The sequence below is a fragment of the Pollachius pollachius genome (assembly GCF_949987615.1).
Source record: "Pollachius pollachius genome assembly, chromosome: 19".
In the NCBI taxonomy this organism is placed as follows: domain Eukaryota; kingdom Metazoa; phylum Chordata; class Actinopteri; order Gadiformes; family Gadidae; genus Pollachius; species Pollachius pollachius.
This window is the reverse complement of record NC_136952.1, coordinates 11,200,633-11,216,119: the sequence shown is the minus strand read 5'-3', so window position 1 is coordinate 11,216,119 and position 15,487 is coordinate 11,200,633. Positions and strand designations below refer to the sequence as shown.

The window sequence follows — 15,487 nt, the reverse complement described above, 5'->3', positions numbered from 1 at the left end:
TTGACGCCACATTCCTTGCGATAATTGGCCCGATAGCAGTCTCAACAGAGGTTTAATTGATTCATTTAATTATCGTCCCAATATCAGGGCCCTGGTCCAGCTTAATGAAAGTGGGCCCTAAATGTTATTAATTACACCTGTGTATACTATGCAATGTCAAAATGAGTGCTTTGTGTCAAAGGCCTGTTGTTGATCCAACATTCAGACACATGGTTCAGTGTTTACATTTAATCAATAGATTGCTCGTAAACCAAAAGGAGAAAATAACTGTTAAACAAAGAATAATAAAACAAAACAAATGAACATGGAAATGTCTACAGTGTCATTATCATGAATACTCAACATTAATACTGCAAAGTACTCAACATTTTCCTTCTGCAATCCCCCATATTGTCCAAAAAAGAGCGGTCAGAATGAGAAGTGGGCAAAAGGCCAGTGAGAAAGCAGAGCGGTGTTGGTGACCAAACTGCAATCGAGATTTGAAACGTGTGTAAATGCTGCAGTAGGAGCAGAGGGATAGAATAGAGGGCTGGTGATGTTTGTGGGAGGTCTGTTGTACCGGGAAAGGAATGATAAGGAACAAAGAGTCATAAAACTATTCGGTAGTGAGTGGTAAGGATGGTTTGACAATTGGCTCATAAATCAAAATACAATAGAACAATGGTGGACTTTATGAACAACTTTAAGGACCTGATGAGTCACATCTAGTGTTGTATAGTTTCGTGGCCTTCTTGCATTACATCATCCCATCCACGCCTCTTCCATCGTCCGATCCTGTGTCCTGTCTTGAGTCATATCCTGTGGGTCTCTCTCTCTCCTCTGCTCCGTCCCACTCCTTCCTCCCTGGTTCCCCTCAGGCACCTCGTGCCCTGCCCCGGAAGTGCCCTTGAGCTGGGCGTGCGGCGGCGTCTTCACCCCGGCCCCTGGTCTCCGGGCCTGGTGTCCTCAGGCTCTGCTCCGCCGGCCGCTCCCCCGCTGGGCTCCAGCCCCCTCGGCCGCGCTGCCTGCCCGGTGCCCTGCTGCGGGTCGGGCTGACTCCGGCCTTGGTTGTCCTGCTCCTCTCCCACCCTCTCCTGCTTGACGGTGACGGCTTCGATGGCGTTTTCCGGAGGCCCAATGGGAGTCTCCATTTCTATCTCCTCCACCTTCACCTGGACCGCGATGACTGCAGCGACAGAGTGGAATCACAGCCGTCAGCATGTGTATGAATGCGTTCTGCATGTATGCTATATGTTGGTTTTTGCATACGTGCAGGATGCAGAAATTTAGGGTCAAGTCCCATTTTGTTTGACCCAGGTGAAATATCAAATGAAATAGAATAAGGGTCAAACAATTCATAATGCACTCATGAGTCCCATACACCGTACATTCCAGACAACCAAGACACACTCAGCTATGTTTTATATATATTTTGTATATTTTATTCAGCGACAGTCAGGCTGTTCCCACTGCGTCTCAAACTAAGATATATCCATGGGACGAGTGAATGTGATCCGATGTAATGATGGATGTTCTGAATGGGCCCACTCACTCTCATGCTCCTCAGGCTCCGTCTTGGGCTGGATGAGGCCCAGGTTCTGGTCCTGGGCAGGTTCAGAGGGAGCGGAGGGGTCAGGGGGGCTACAGATGGAGGGATGGGGACCCGAAGCCCCGCTGGTGTCTTCGGAGGACGGCGGGCCCCCCCCCTGGCTGAGTCTCCTCTTGGAAAGCTTCTTCCCTTTGGGGGAGGAGAGGAGGAGCACAGGGACATGTGTAACATTACATTTTGTCTTTAAGAAGGTCGTCTCATATCTAGCTGGGGTGAGTGTTGAAACTAAGAATTATAGTGTTTGGCATTGCAATTGGTTGTACTAACTTTAACCCTAGTACCTGCAGTGTTGGTTTTTGCTGTGTTGTTGTTGATAGTAAGGTCGTTGAGTGTAGTTTCGGTCACAAGGTGTGAACAATAGGCTTGATTGACTGGGCAGAGCTAATTGCATTTCAATTGGTTGTACTAACTTTAACCCTAGTACCTGCAGTGTTGGTTTTTGCTGTGTTGTTGTTGATAGTAAGGTCGTTGAGTGTAGTTTCGGTCACAAGGTGTGAACAATAGGCTTGATTGACTGGGAGGAGCTAAGGCTGCCTATTTAGCAAAGTTAGGAAGCTGACAAACCCAAAGAGCAGAGTTGCGGGCAGCTGAGAGGAAATGGAAGAAATCAGACTGTCCTAATGATCTATCTCACTATCTCCTTCTTCTTTCAGGTTTCACCTCCACTGTGTCAACAGCCAAATCTGCCTTCTACCGGACCAAAATTAACTCCTCCGCCTCAAACCCCAGGAAACTGTTTTCCTTGTTCTCTTCCCTCCTCAACCCTCCCTCCCCTCCTCCTCCTCCTTCCTGCCTCACTGCTGATGACTTTGTTAGCTACTTTACCCAGAAAGTAAAGGACATTAGCTCCTCTTTTATCACTGCCACCATCCTCCCTCCCCCGACCCCCACCTCTGTCTTTACCCAATTCATCCCTCTCACCTCAGACGAGGTCAACAGAATTATAACATCTAACCATGCCACCACCTGCCCACTTGACACTATCCCTTCCTCCCTCCTCCAGGCTGTGTCAAACGACATCCTGCCATTTCTAACCACACTTATTAACTCCTCCCTCACTTCTGGCATTGTTCCAACGTCTTTCAAGACTGCCAGAATAAAGCCTCTCCTTAAAAAACCAACGCTCGATACCACTGACATCCAGAATTACAGACCGGTATCTCTTCTTTCATTCCTCTCTAAAACATTGGAACGTGCCGTCGCTAACCAACTGTCCTCCTATCTCTCATCTAGCAAGCTGCTTGACCCTCACCAGTCAGGCTTCAAAAAAGCACACTCCACTGAGACGGCTCTCCTCGCGGTGACTGAGTCCCTCCGGGCGGCCAGAGCCTCGTCCCTCTCATCGGTTCTCATTCTCCTTGACTTGTCTGCAGCATTTGACACTGTGAACCACCAGATCCTCCTCGCCACTCTCGCCGAGCTTGGCATAGCTGAATCTGCCCTTTCCTGGTTCACGTCCTACCTGATGAATCGCAACACGCATATCTGAATGTCTGGCAGAAGTCAGCACCTGGACAACTGCCCATCACCTGAGGCTTAACCTCAACAAGACTGAGCTCCTCCTAATACCAGGGAAAGATTGCCCACACATGGACTTACTGGTCACTGTTGAGAACATCACTGTATCTCCTTCTCCAACTGCCAAAAACCTTGGTGTAGTGTTGGACAATCAGTTGTGCTGCACCGCAAACATCACTGCGGTGGCCCGGTCCTGCAGATTTGCACTTTACAACATCCACAGGATCCGGCCCTTCCTCACAAGGGAAGCAGCTCAGCTTCTAGTCCAATCACTGGTCATCTCCCGCCTCGACTACTGCAACTCGCTCCTGGCTGGACTCCCTGCCTCTGCGATTAAACCCTTGCAGCGCATCCAGAATGCGGCAGCGCGCCTCGTGTTCAACCTACCAAAGTTCTCCCATGTAACCCCCCTCTTCCGAGACCTCCACTGGCTCCCTGTAATAGCTCGCATCAGATTCAAGATGATGGTACTGGCAAACAAGGCAGTCGATGGAACTGCCCCTGCCTACCTCCAAGCATTAGTAAAGCCACACACCCCAGCTCGATCCCTCCGCTCAACTACCTCAGCTGGACGTCTGGTACCGCCATCGCTAAGAGAAAGCAAAGGTCGATCAGCAAAGTCACAACTTTTCTCTGTTTTGGGACCTCAGTGGTGGAACGAGCTCCCTACCGATGTCAGGACCGCAGAGTCGCTCACCAGCTTCCGCAAAAGACTCAAAACTCACCTGTTCAGAGTTCATCTCGACTCTGCATAGAAACCAATGCACAGCCACCATTGAATGTTGTACGTCCTGGCACTTGTACATTGCACTTATTCAAGGTACTTAATTGTGTAGCATCTACAGTAGCTGCTATCGCTGATTTACACGGTGAATGAGTTAGCCTAGCGATTGTAATACTTGCACTTGGTTCTATGAACGTCTTTACTGTCCCGACAGCGATATATTGTTTCACTTCTTATGACAAATGTACTTATTGTAACAAATGCACTTATTGTAAGTCGCTTTGGATAAAAGCGTCTGCTAAATGTAAATGTAACACCAACCGAGCCTACCTTCAAGCTCAAGCCTTTTATACAGCGCACTGATTAACAACAACAGCTGGTGGACGAAGGCTCTGAACAGACAACCCTGAGAGACGGGGTAGGTTTTGAATGTGTCAGCATTGGGTCACTTCCCCCTGGCCCTTGAAATCAATAAGTTTGCCCGCAACCAGTGAAGAGTTGCCAAGACAAACAGTCTGTTATTAACAAACAGTCAGTAATAAGTAAACAGCCCACTACAAGTCAACAGTCCATTATAATTAAACAGTCCACTCAAAGCCAACAGTCCATTATAATCAAATAGTCCACTCAAAGTCAGTCTATTATAATCAAACAGTCCACTCAAAGTCCACAGTCTATTATAATCAAACAGTCCACTACAAGTCAACAGTCCATTATTATCAAACAGTCCACTCAAAGTTAACAACCAATTATAATTAAACAGTCCACTCAAAATCAACAGTCTGTCATAAGCAAACAGTGAGTTAAAATTATAACAGTGAGTAACAGTTATAAGCTGACATTTGCTTACAAGCAACCAGGGCATGGTAATTTGTAACAAGCCAACTGTAAGTAACAACCATCTCCTACCACTCCTAGTAGTTAGAGGGGAAGGAAGCACACTGATGAGCGACGGGACTTACTTTTTCTCCCATACTGAAAGGACTTGACTCTCTTTGGGCGTGCCGACAGGTTTTCAAAAGACTCTGTGAGAAGGAATTGCACAGAGCTGTCTGTTGTGTGTCTCAATAGTCACTAGACACTAAGTGATATTGAATGGCTGGATGATTTCATTTTTTTTTTCATAATGAAATGAAATGACGAAAACGTGCAGGTGGAACATATCGCAAGAAAAAGTGTAAGTAATAGATTCCAACCCAGATACACAAATGTACACCTTCTATGTACACATAAAATGTAATGAACACTCAATAATAAAATGACAATGATTGATGATTTTGGTTGTCGCTACCATTAAATATTTATTAAATAAAAATAAACATAATACCCAGTGTTGGGAACGTTACTTTAAAAAAGTAATTAGTTAGCAACTGAATTACTCTAATAAAAGTAACTAGTTACCAGGGAAAGTAACTATTTGCGTTACTGTAAAAGAAAGTTGCTATATGTCAAAGAATTTGGATTTTTCTGTGCAGTTTTCACTTGGCCTTAATGTGTTAAATGGTTGAAATGCCCATTCAAGGCCCTGGTATACTTCCAACTGAATTTTAATTTGCTTAGTTGCAAAGGCTGTGGAACATCTGTCGAATACTACAGAAAATGCCAACTTTTCATTGGATTGCTCCGGACTCGCCATTTCTGCTGCTTCATCGAATCTGTTTGGTGTGTGCAATTGCGCGTGTGTGTGTGGCGCGCGTGTCCTGGCTTGTGTGTAAAAACACTGGCGCCGATTGGCTACCATGAAACATGTCTCTGCCTTAGCCAATCGTAATCGCTTATCTCGCTGTTAACCCACCTGGTCTCCTCACTAGCAGTTTGTGTTTGGAGCCAGGGGTGCGTTCGGATTACGCAGTTTATTCAATCAATTCATAGTAACGCACCACATTTAACACACAGTAACGGTAACGGCGTTGTAACGACGGAAACAGTAATTAGTTAGATTACCCCGTTACTGAAAAAATAACGGCGTTATTTTAAACAGCGTTATTACAAACACTGATAATACCAGACATAAGTGTGGTGCCTACACTCCAAGGTGTTGGTTGCTAAATGGTAAAAATACCATCCTGTGCTACATGTCGTTCCCTCTCTAAGTTCCCTATGCTGCGCTACATGTTGTCCGCTCTCCCAACCTGCTTTGCTACGCTACATGCCGTGCCCTCTCTTAACGTGCAATGCTACGCCACATTACATGTCGTCCCCTCTCTTAACCCCCTCGCTACAGGCATATAAATCCTATCACACAGAAAATAAGCACAAATACAGCACACCGTGTCTGGATCAGGGCCCTAGAGTCCCTGGGTGTTTCCTACACCCGTCTTACCTGGTCCACCGGGCAGGGGCGGGGCCTGGAGGCTGTAGCCGCTGAGCTCACACCAGCCGACGGGGTAGATGTCGGGGGACTGGTGGTCCACCCACTGGTCGAACTCGTCCTCCCAGCCGTCGAAGTGGATGAGCAGCAGGCGGCCCACGTGGCGCCGCACCGTGGCCACGCACACCAGCCGCGGCTCAATCAGGTCCACCGCCTCCAGCTTCATGTTGGGGGAGAAGCCGTGCCCCAGGTAGTCCTGCACGAGCACACACACACACATACACACACACGCAGGCACACACAGACACACACACACACGCAGGCACACAAGCGCACAGACACACACACACACACACACAAGCACGCAGAGGTGAGGTGACACAGACACACACACACAGAAACCACACACACAAGTCAGTGAAGTGGCCAACGCGTATCAATGCTGGCCAGACATGTGTTAAGGGGCGCTTGTTGTGTGACCAGGTGTGAGACTGATGATTCAGGGATGGGACCAGGGGAGTTGATCTAATCCACCATACATCTGGGTGGACACACTCCCCCACTTGTGATGTCACTGGTGGCATCGATCCTGACACGGATCTTGAGGACCAATCAGCCTCACACCTGGTGGGTGTGTAGGGGCCTACAACAAGCTTCTTGTTGTACCGTATTGAAGAGCCTGGCTGGAGCATGGACGGCTTGTTTCTCCTGAAGATAGTCCTCCCACACAAAGGTGTCAGGGTCGTAGCCTGACAGGGGAGAGGACTGCGTTAGGGTTCCAGTATTGGTAAATACCAAAAATGTCTCTTTTTCTACCTACAGTCATTTGGCAGGCACTTTAAACCACAGCTATTTACAGTTTGTACTTCATGCTGATATAGGAATATTATTATAAACAATTGATGGCAGCCCACTCCTTCTCATTGATTTGAAAAACAGCAAACCAATCAGATTGTTAAGAGACAGGGATATTGTCTAGGGTGTTCGACACCCGACCGAACGGCACTGGGTTCGATTCCCGTGTAGCCTAACCAGTAGGTATCCTCAAGAGCAAGATGCTCAACCATTACCTTCTCCTTAATGACCTGTATCTGAATTCACTGCAGGTCGCTTTGTGAATCACAAACATCTTTACATAGCTAAACATATCAGCCAGTAGAACCAGTAACAGAACCAGTAGAATAACGGATGGAGAGACACGGGTTGAGAAGAGGTGTGTGTTGAGGTTCGTGGAGTTGTGTGTGGAGGTGTGTTGTGTGAAGGCGTGTGGAGGTGTGTGTTTGGGGAGGCGTGTGGAGGCGTGTGTTTGGGTAGGTGTGTGGAGGTGTGTTGTGTGAAGGCGTGTGGAGGTGTGTGTTTGGGGAGGTGTGTGGAGGTGTGTTGTGTGAAGGCGTGTGGAGGTGTGTGTTTGGGGAGGTGTGTGGAGGTGAGCCTACCTGGAGGTACGGTGAGGGGAATGTTGTTCTTCTCACAGAAGCCTGTGGGCAGGATGGCGTGAGAAGAGGCGTGGTAACAGAAGTGGTCGGCGTCATTGACGGGCGCCGCGCCATCGATACCGACCATCAGGTAGCCGTCCAATAGGATCTGTCATCAGGCACACACACACACACACATACACACACACACGTTTCCTCCATTGTTTGTATTGTCTAGATTACGTCATCTGCATCAAAAAGAGAGGTAAAACAGTGTTACCTTGTGGACGGTGGCTACACAGATGTTTCCTAGGTTGAGAGGGTCAATGGCTTCCATTTTCATCCCCACTTCAAAGAACCCTCCCTCCATGAACACCGTCCTGGGCTGAGGGTCAAAGGTCAACTCTGAGCAACATTGTATGGATGGGGGAACTATCCAAGAAGTAGGATTCTTTGCTTCCAAAATGTGTACGGCAACTAGGGATGGGCACGGTTATTCAAATATTCGATTATTCAAAATTACGTGGGTATTCGACTTTAGCTGTAGCGGATTTTTTTACATTTTTGCCTAAAGTTAATTAAATATATTCATTAGCTATATTAACTACACATTGTTCATTAAACGTGTATACTAATGCTATTTAATACTTGGAATACTTGGCTATACCGGCAACCTCCGTTTCAGCGGAGAGAGTTTTTTCCACGGTGGGCTTGATTGTAAATCACCTCCGCACCGGCCTATCCCCAAAGCATGTACACACACTCATTTTTTTGAACAACAATGAGTGATGCATTAGTAGGTGGGCTTATGTGTTATGTTAACTGGAAATGTTTTAGACATACTGTATTTCCGTCTTACACATAATATATTTTTGTTGATGTTCTGTTATATGCGCATCATGCGTAATGCGAGGCAGGCCCATGCACTGCAAGTGCAGTTCAGTTGATATCCAAGCCCATCAGTACCTTCTTATACTTTTTGCTGTTGTGCTTCAGTTACTTGAATCTATTCAGTTTGTGCCTTATATTTACTTTAATCTAATTTCAGTTTGTGCCTTAAGTAATCAATACTGTTCATTCAGTGTCTTGTTAAAAATTATGGTTTCGTCATACTGATTTTGAGTGTTTTTTTCCTTCTAAAATGCTCAATAAATTGAACAAATTGGATTTGATTTCCTAATTTATTTGACTAATAGATGGAAAACAAATACATTTTTTTAGTGAAGGCCAGATCACGAAAGAACTTCAGTCTACATTATGAGTGCGCTACATTTTTTCTTTTTCATAGCTCGGTTAACCGGTTCCTCGAAAACAAAATTAGTGAATATTCGAATATTGATATGCCTTCAAATGCCTATCCCTAATGGGAACATTTGCTTAAAAATCAACGGAGGACAACAGACGGGCCTGTAGAACTGATAGGTCAAACAAAACAAAACATAACATTTCACAAAAAGCAATCAGAACATCATATCAAAAAAGTTACACAATTGCAATATATTTATAGAATCTCACTAAATATTGTATTGGCATTGAAAGATTGATTTCATAGCGTGTCATTTTGTGTCTTCTAATCCCAGTTCCTATAAAAGCAGTAGGAATCAAACCCTAACCCCGGCCACGTTAATGCCTTGCTCGACCAGATAAGACGGAAGGAACCATTTTATATTTGGTTTATTATGCTATCAAAATCAATCTCAGTGTACCAACCTCTAATGGTGCCAGGACGTGAGTATTCAGATCAAAACTGAAACTATGAACAGGCAAGATGTGGTGTGGACAGTCAGACTCACCCTTTTGAAGTTCAACCGGGATCCGTCATAGTGGCCCCTGCGACTCAGAGTCTCCTTGCCTACATCAACAGAACTCTTTGTCTTACAAAGATACGCCCAACAAAGCATCGAAGAGTAACACTGGATAAAAGATCCCTGTTCCAATGCCAAACAGTGAGGCACTTATGGCCGAATACCAAGACAATTTAACAAGATCATGAGGATATTATGCTAGACATTATTTTTCCGACGTTAGCAAACCTTACCGGGGGCCTTGACAGCGTGTCCCACTCTGCTGGACCAGCCGATGGGGTGGAGCAGCGGACTGCGCATGTGGCACCAGAAGTCCACCACGGTGTTGGGCGGGGCGTCGCTCAGGTCCTCGTACAGCAGGCGCAGGCGGCCCCCGATCACCTGGTCCACCACCGCCACGCGGGTCCGGCTGATGTGCCGGGGGTCCACCACCTCAACCCGCATGCCAGGCTTGAAGGTGCACTTGCTGCTCTCCGCCAGCTGGGCGGAGTCGGGGGGGGGGGATAAGGAAATACATTTTAATGTTGAGTCCTTAACACCCATTATGGGCGATTCTATGATGTCTTCTATGATACACTTAATGTGCAGAAAGACCCTCCTCCCGTGTGGTATGGCGTGGTACCTTGATGTAGAAGTCCACCGGCAGCGTGTGTGCCCACACCAGCTTCTTCATCAGGTACTCCTTCCAGTCTGGGATTTTCAGCTGCACATCTACACACACACACACACACACACACACATTAGAGAAAACCTCACCTATATCAATATTAACTTGTCTTGTCTTAGATCAAATCAAATCAACTTCAGTGTAATATAATCAACGCAAATCAAATGTATTTGAATACAATCTCATCATGCCTAATTAAAGCAAGCACAATCTATTATCTAATCATGGAAGTAACGTTTTCAAATAGATTATTAATCTAGTGTACTCCAACCCAATCCAGTCTAATTAAATCTAGGTATCTTCACAAAATGTGTCTATAAATGTCATGTATTCTTTGTGATTACGCTGTAGTCTGGTCTCTCTTGCAGAAGAGGGGTCTTAACCTCAAAGAGCCTGAATATATCAGGGTAATTTAGCTGTCCAGTAGCTACATGTGCTTATTCCCTAAGCGGCCATGTTGGTAGCTTGGTGGGTATTAAGCGTTCAGTTTCCCAACCGCGCTAGCGTTTGGAAACCATCATGGCCTCTGGGTCACTAGTGGTAAGGCCCAAGGGCGGATCCCCTCACCCTGGGGGGGAACCAGCAGCTTGCTGGTCATTGCGCACCAGCCGATGGGGTTCAAGTCCCCAGTGGCCAGACTGCACCAGAAATCATGGCTGCTGTCGTGCTCAAAGCCCTCGTACCTCAGCAGAGCTTTGTATCCTGGAAGCAAGCAAGCAAGAAGATCGACAGGAGAATAATAGCAACCATCATTCAATGTGAAGGGTTATGGAATGCATGGATGTTTGGGTGAAAGGTGCCAATGGTCCAACCCTTTCAACACTCAATAATACAATCATTCAATAATAAACTCATTGTATTTGTATAGCTAGTTTGACACATCACATTATAACTGTGTTATTAAACAGGTCAAAGGTTGTGAACGTTAAAATCAAAAAAGGTTGGGGAAATTAAAAAAACTTTCTAGAGATGTTTGGAACAAGGAGAGAGGTGTCTTGTATGTGTTTTGCAGCAAAGGAGAAGGCCAGGGATTGCCTTGCCTATTTTCTCTCCAATAAACCGTTTCTGATTGATAGAATTTCTGAACACTCCTGATGCAACAACACAAACATCATGGCCCACCTGCCAACTGGATGACACTGACAATCCAGTAGACTTTACTGGGCAGGACGGCGTTGGTGTTCGGAACCTCCAGCTTCATCCCCACGGCAATGTCCTCCCACTGCACACACAGCGGAGCCTGGGAGGTACAGTCATCATTGAGTGCCAAGATGTTATATTCCTTCAGGGCTTTAAACAGTTCAGGGGCCGAGGAGGACAGCCAAGGTGTCAAGTATTGTAGTATAAGCCGAAAAGTTAAAGGTTTGATCCTCAATGCCTATGCGTCCTTGAGCTAGACACCCCGAGCCCAACTTAATGAGCTTCATTTGAATGCATGCAAATTCCCTTTGGGTATAAGCATCACCTAATGAAACACTCATAGGCCTCCGGGTAGCAATACTTAAGTCACGCTTCAATCATCTTCCTCACTTGCTTTTGTACGAAAAATGTCTGGGTTTCTTCCGAAGAAGACCATGGACCAGTAACCACTGTGGGTTTTAAAATGGTGGAATCTTAAGGTTTGGCCACAATGAACGCGTTACGCGCGTAGGATTACGTGCGTAACGCGCCTAACCTGCCGCTTGATTATTATGTGTCACAAAAATGGTTCAACATGCCAAACGCGCCTTACGCGCCTACGCAGCTAGATGAGCCCGCCCAAAACTTATTTTCCCCCACTACTTTTCTTTTGCTCCACAAACATGGCTGAGATCACCGACATCGCTGCGCTGTATTTGTTGTGGGAGTTCGAGGAGAGTAGGAAAGCCAAATGTTGTTGTGTTTGGGTGCATGACATCCTCCGTAGGCGCTCACAGCTGGGTCAGTTTCACCACCTCCTCCAGGAACTCCGCCTGGATGACGGCCGGTTCCAGCGGTATTTTCGGTTGACTGGGGCCATGTTCGATGACCTGCTAGCCCGGGTTGGTGCAAGGATCCCCGTCAGGACACCAACTACAGGTGCTCCATATCAGCTGCGGAGCTGCGGAGCTGCGGAGCGCCTGTCCTCCGTCTCTCTGCCAGTGACGTCTGGTCAACCTCAACGCTGATTGGCTATCGCGGCTAAGCGTCACGCGTAGGAGCGTAAAAAGTGCATAGGTGCGTTGGGCACGTAGGTGCGCCCAACGCGCTGCTTTAGCGCGTGTAACGCATTTACGCGCCTAAACCAATGGTTCCCTATGCAAAAATGCCCATTTTCTACGCCTCTAACGCGCGTAACGTGTTCAGTGTGGCCGTACCTTTAGCTAAACTGATCCGCATAAACCCTTCCTGACAACCCATGTTAATGACCTGAATGAAAATTCTGTTTTATAACGTTGCAATAAAATCTTTCCACCTTGTGTTTTATTGCAGTGCCAAGGTCTTGTTCCTCTAGTGCAGCATCCAGTAAGCCAACACTCAAGACTTGGCAGTCCCACCCTCAAGACATGAGTAAGGACAAACGATTCTCTTATTTGTGTGGAAGTCGGAAAGAATTCTAAACCACAACAATGGACTTTCTCTTGCATTTTGGCCTCATATATCGTTATTATACCTGTATATCAACAATCTTCTAGTCATCATTTTACTTTTGTTTGCACTGTTGACATTGAGTGCACCTGGGGTCCAAAATGGGCACCTGCTACCAGCAAATGGTAGATATATTTGACCATTTGAAAAACAATCAGTTGACGTAGGATTCTTCCATTCTGGTGTAATAAAACAAAATACCAAAAATGAATTGGGCACCCTGTGTACACAGGCTCCATGTTGTTTTGTGTGCACTATGTCCACACCCACAGTGCAGACTTATTGCCAAGAGGACTCACATGTCTGAAGCAGGAGACCGAGGCAGCCAGGGAGGTTTCTTTGTCCAGGTAGGCGCCCCAGTCGAAACCGGACTGCATTGTCCCTGTGCAGGGAGGAAAGGTGTCAGAGTGTGTATGTGTGTGTGTGTGTGTGTGTGTGTGTGTGTGTGTGTGTGTGTGTGTGTGTGTGTGTGTGTGTGTGTGTGTGTGTGTGTGTGTGTGTGTGTGTGTGTTCTCTCTCACCATCCGGTGCAGTTCTGGGGCTCTTCCCTACCAACGGCTTCCCGACCCCGAGAATGAGGGCTTTCTTTGACGGCGGTCTCCCCTGGGTGGACACAGGAGGATGCGGACGTGAACCTACTGCCTACTGTCGTTCACTTATGCATGCAGAGCATGCATCCCAGAGTGCCGGCTCCTCCTCACCTGCAGACGGGCCAGCAGGGAGGACTTCTTGGAGTTGGAGGAGTAGGAACGTGAGCAGGAGGTGCTGCAGAAGCGCTTGGTCCTGGAGAAAAAGGTGTTGATGTTCCCCTTGGTGCCACACCGCTCACAGATGGCTAGGGATGGGGGTGGTGGGCAACAGATACATGGGCATAGACGCACATACATTGATAATGGTTCATTTCCTTTCCGTAGCAACATATGATCATATTTTGATTTTATTCTTTTATATATCACTAAAGCTTCTATATCGGTTATAAATTAAATGCTTCAAATATTTATAAAGGAGTTACTATAACTATGGCCTCAAACCTCATCTTGAGTCTTTTCATTGCACCTCACCTGGTCGGTCATCTTCGTCCACAGTAGATCCCAAATAATCCTGCCCTTCATCACTTTCTTCCTCTTCATCCATTAACGGGAACTCTTCTTCAACTGCTCCCTGTTATGATACAAAGGGATTATTTGGTGAACATCCTTCACCAACAAATCCATCCCGACAAATCCTTACATATGTTAACAAAAACACCACAGTATGAGTATTAATATTCTCAATTTCAAATCTCCTTAGAGTGAGACATGATTATATCTTATCTCAAAATAAAAGTATAAACTCACTGAAACGTTTGTGTCCCCGGGGGTGGTTCTTTGGTGGGATGGCGGCAGTTGGAGGCAGTTGCTGCAGCCCTTTCCCTCGCAAGAGGAACAGGGCGGTCTGATGAAGATGGTGGGCATGGCCCCGGGCCGTAAACTGACGCCGTTCCGGATTCTCTGCTTAAAGTACTCTCTTCCAAAGTGGTCGCTGCACAGGTGGGAGCTGGCGCTGGCGGACCACTGGCTGCGGGTGCGCTGCACTTGTTTCTCCCATTTACGAAAGTCGTCGGGGTCCTTGGGGAACGTGTGCAGTGACACGTTGTTGGCGCATGTCTTCCCACAGCCGTACGCCACGCATTGGACAGGCATTGTGTCTGAGCTGCTTGCTGGCTCTGGAATGGATGAATGGGAATAGCTGTAACTGGATGAATCAGTAGCTTTTGGTGCATCTGGAAAGACGGATGGCAAAGCTTTCATTGTCAGTAACGTGCGGTCCTTTATATTGCGGGGTTTTGGGAAGTTGTCTTTTCTGAAATGATCGCTACAAATTCGCCATTTCACTAGAGTCTGCTGGTTGGTTGAGATCCAAGCCAGCAGCAAGAAGCCACAGTTGAGTCATTTCTGGATCTCGCACTGGAAATTGGTCTAAACTTTTTGATGCCCATCTGTAGCGTTTATTTTTACAAATTGTAACTGCACACTTAATCACCATGATGCCTACTAGGTGTCCCGACCGGAGTGCGCTTCTCTGTTTACTGCCTTTCTGTTAGTAGTCACACACATTGGTGGTATCCCACGTTGTGTTAAATATAATTATGATGATACATAATGTTATTCAAGTCATTTATCAGGCAAATGCTTAACTGTATGACATTACAAGAACTGAATCTTAATCATAATATGGCAATAACATTCATTAATCTTTCTGGAGTAATCAATAATAGAATGGAATCGCCCTAAGACAAAGTTATGAATAAAGCCAACATTCATTGAAGCCCAGAGCCACACTGTGACTATTTTGCAACTGTTGACATGATATGTTAGGTCTTCGTAAACTTCAAGCAAAAGCTGGAAAAATGTAGTCTGCTAGCTAAAACGTAACGTGAAGCTAACATGATACAATGGCTATTAGCTTTTACTATTGTAGCCCCTTTTCTTTGTAGACAATTGTGCACTTGCAGTGCATTAATTTGAGCTTTTCATACGTAAAGTAACAGTTTGTGTGACATTTTGTATTAATGTAATAGACATATACATTAAGGGCACATGTCTTTACCTACCCGCGTCTTGTTTACCTCTAGCGCACGGAACTCTGGGAGTTGCTGTTGCTGAGCCAATGTTTTGGACATGTGGAAATGGAATGCACGGGACCCAGCACTGTTTCCAACCTTGTTGGTATGCTAGATGGGATTTTTTTTCTTGAAATAGACACATTTACAATATTTGAAAAAATGATGTAGATTATTGAAAATCCATTTATTTTAATGTATATTATAATGTATAATTAATATGTTAAGTAAATAGTATCATCGCTTGCTA

The 15,487-nt window shown here is 46.1% G+C and overlaps 1 protein-coding gene across 1 annotated transcript; it reads right to left on the bottom strand.

Moving 5' to 3' along the window:
* Positions 1 to 248: 248 nt before the first annotated feature.
* On the bottom strand, positions 249 to 15,240 carry l3mbtl2 (L3MBTL histone methyl-lysine binding protein 2). Its single transcript, XM_079756592.1, has 18 exons — positions 15,229 to 15,240; positions 13,973 to 14,340; positions 13,697 to 13,796; positions 13,337 to 13,470; positions 13,157 to 13,238; positions 12,935 to 13,017; positions 11,151 to 11,268; positions 10,596 to 10,730; positions 9,984 to 10,072; positions 9,595 to 9,841; positions 9,350 to 9,408; positions 7,837 to 7,941; positions 7,578 to 7,725; positions 6,808 to 6,890; positions 6,154 to 6,397; positions 4,793 to 4,855; positions 1,532 to 1,717; positions 249 to 1,165 (listed from the first exon to the last, which is right to left on the bottom strand). The coding sequence occupies exons 2-18, from the start codon at positions 14,315 to 14,317 to the stop codon at positions 912 to 914; spliced, it is 2,475 nt and encodes an 824-aa protein (XP_079612718.1). The 5' UTR covers positions 14,318 to 14,340; positions 15,229 to 15,240; the 3' UTR covers positions 249 to 911.
* Positions 15,241 to 15,487: the final 247 nt, after the last annotated feature.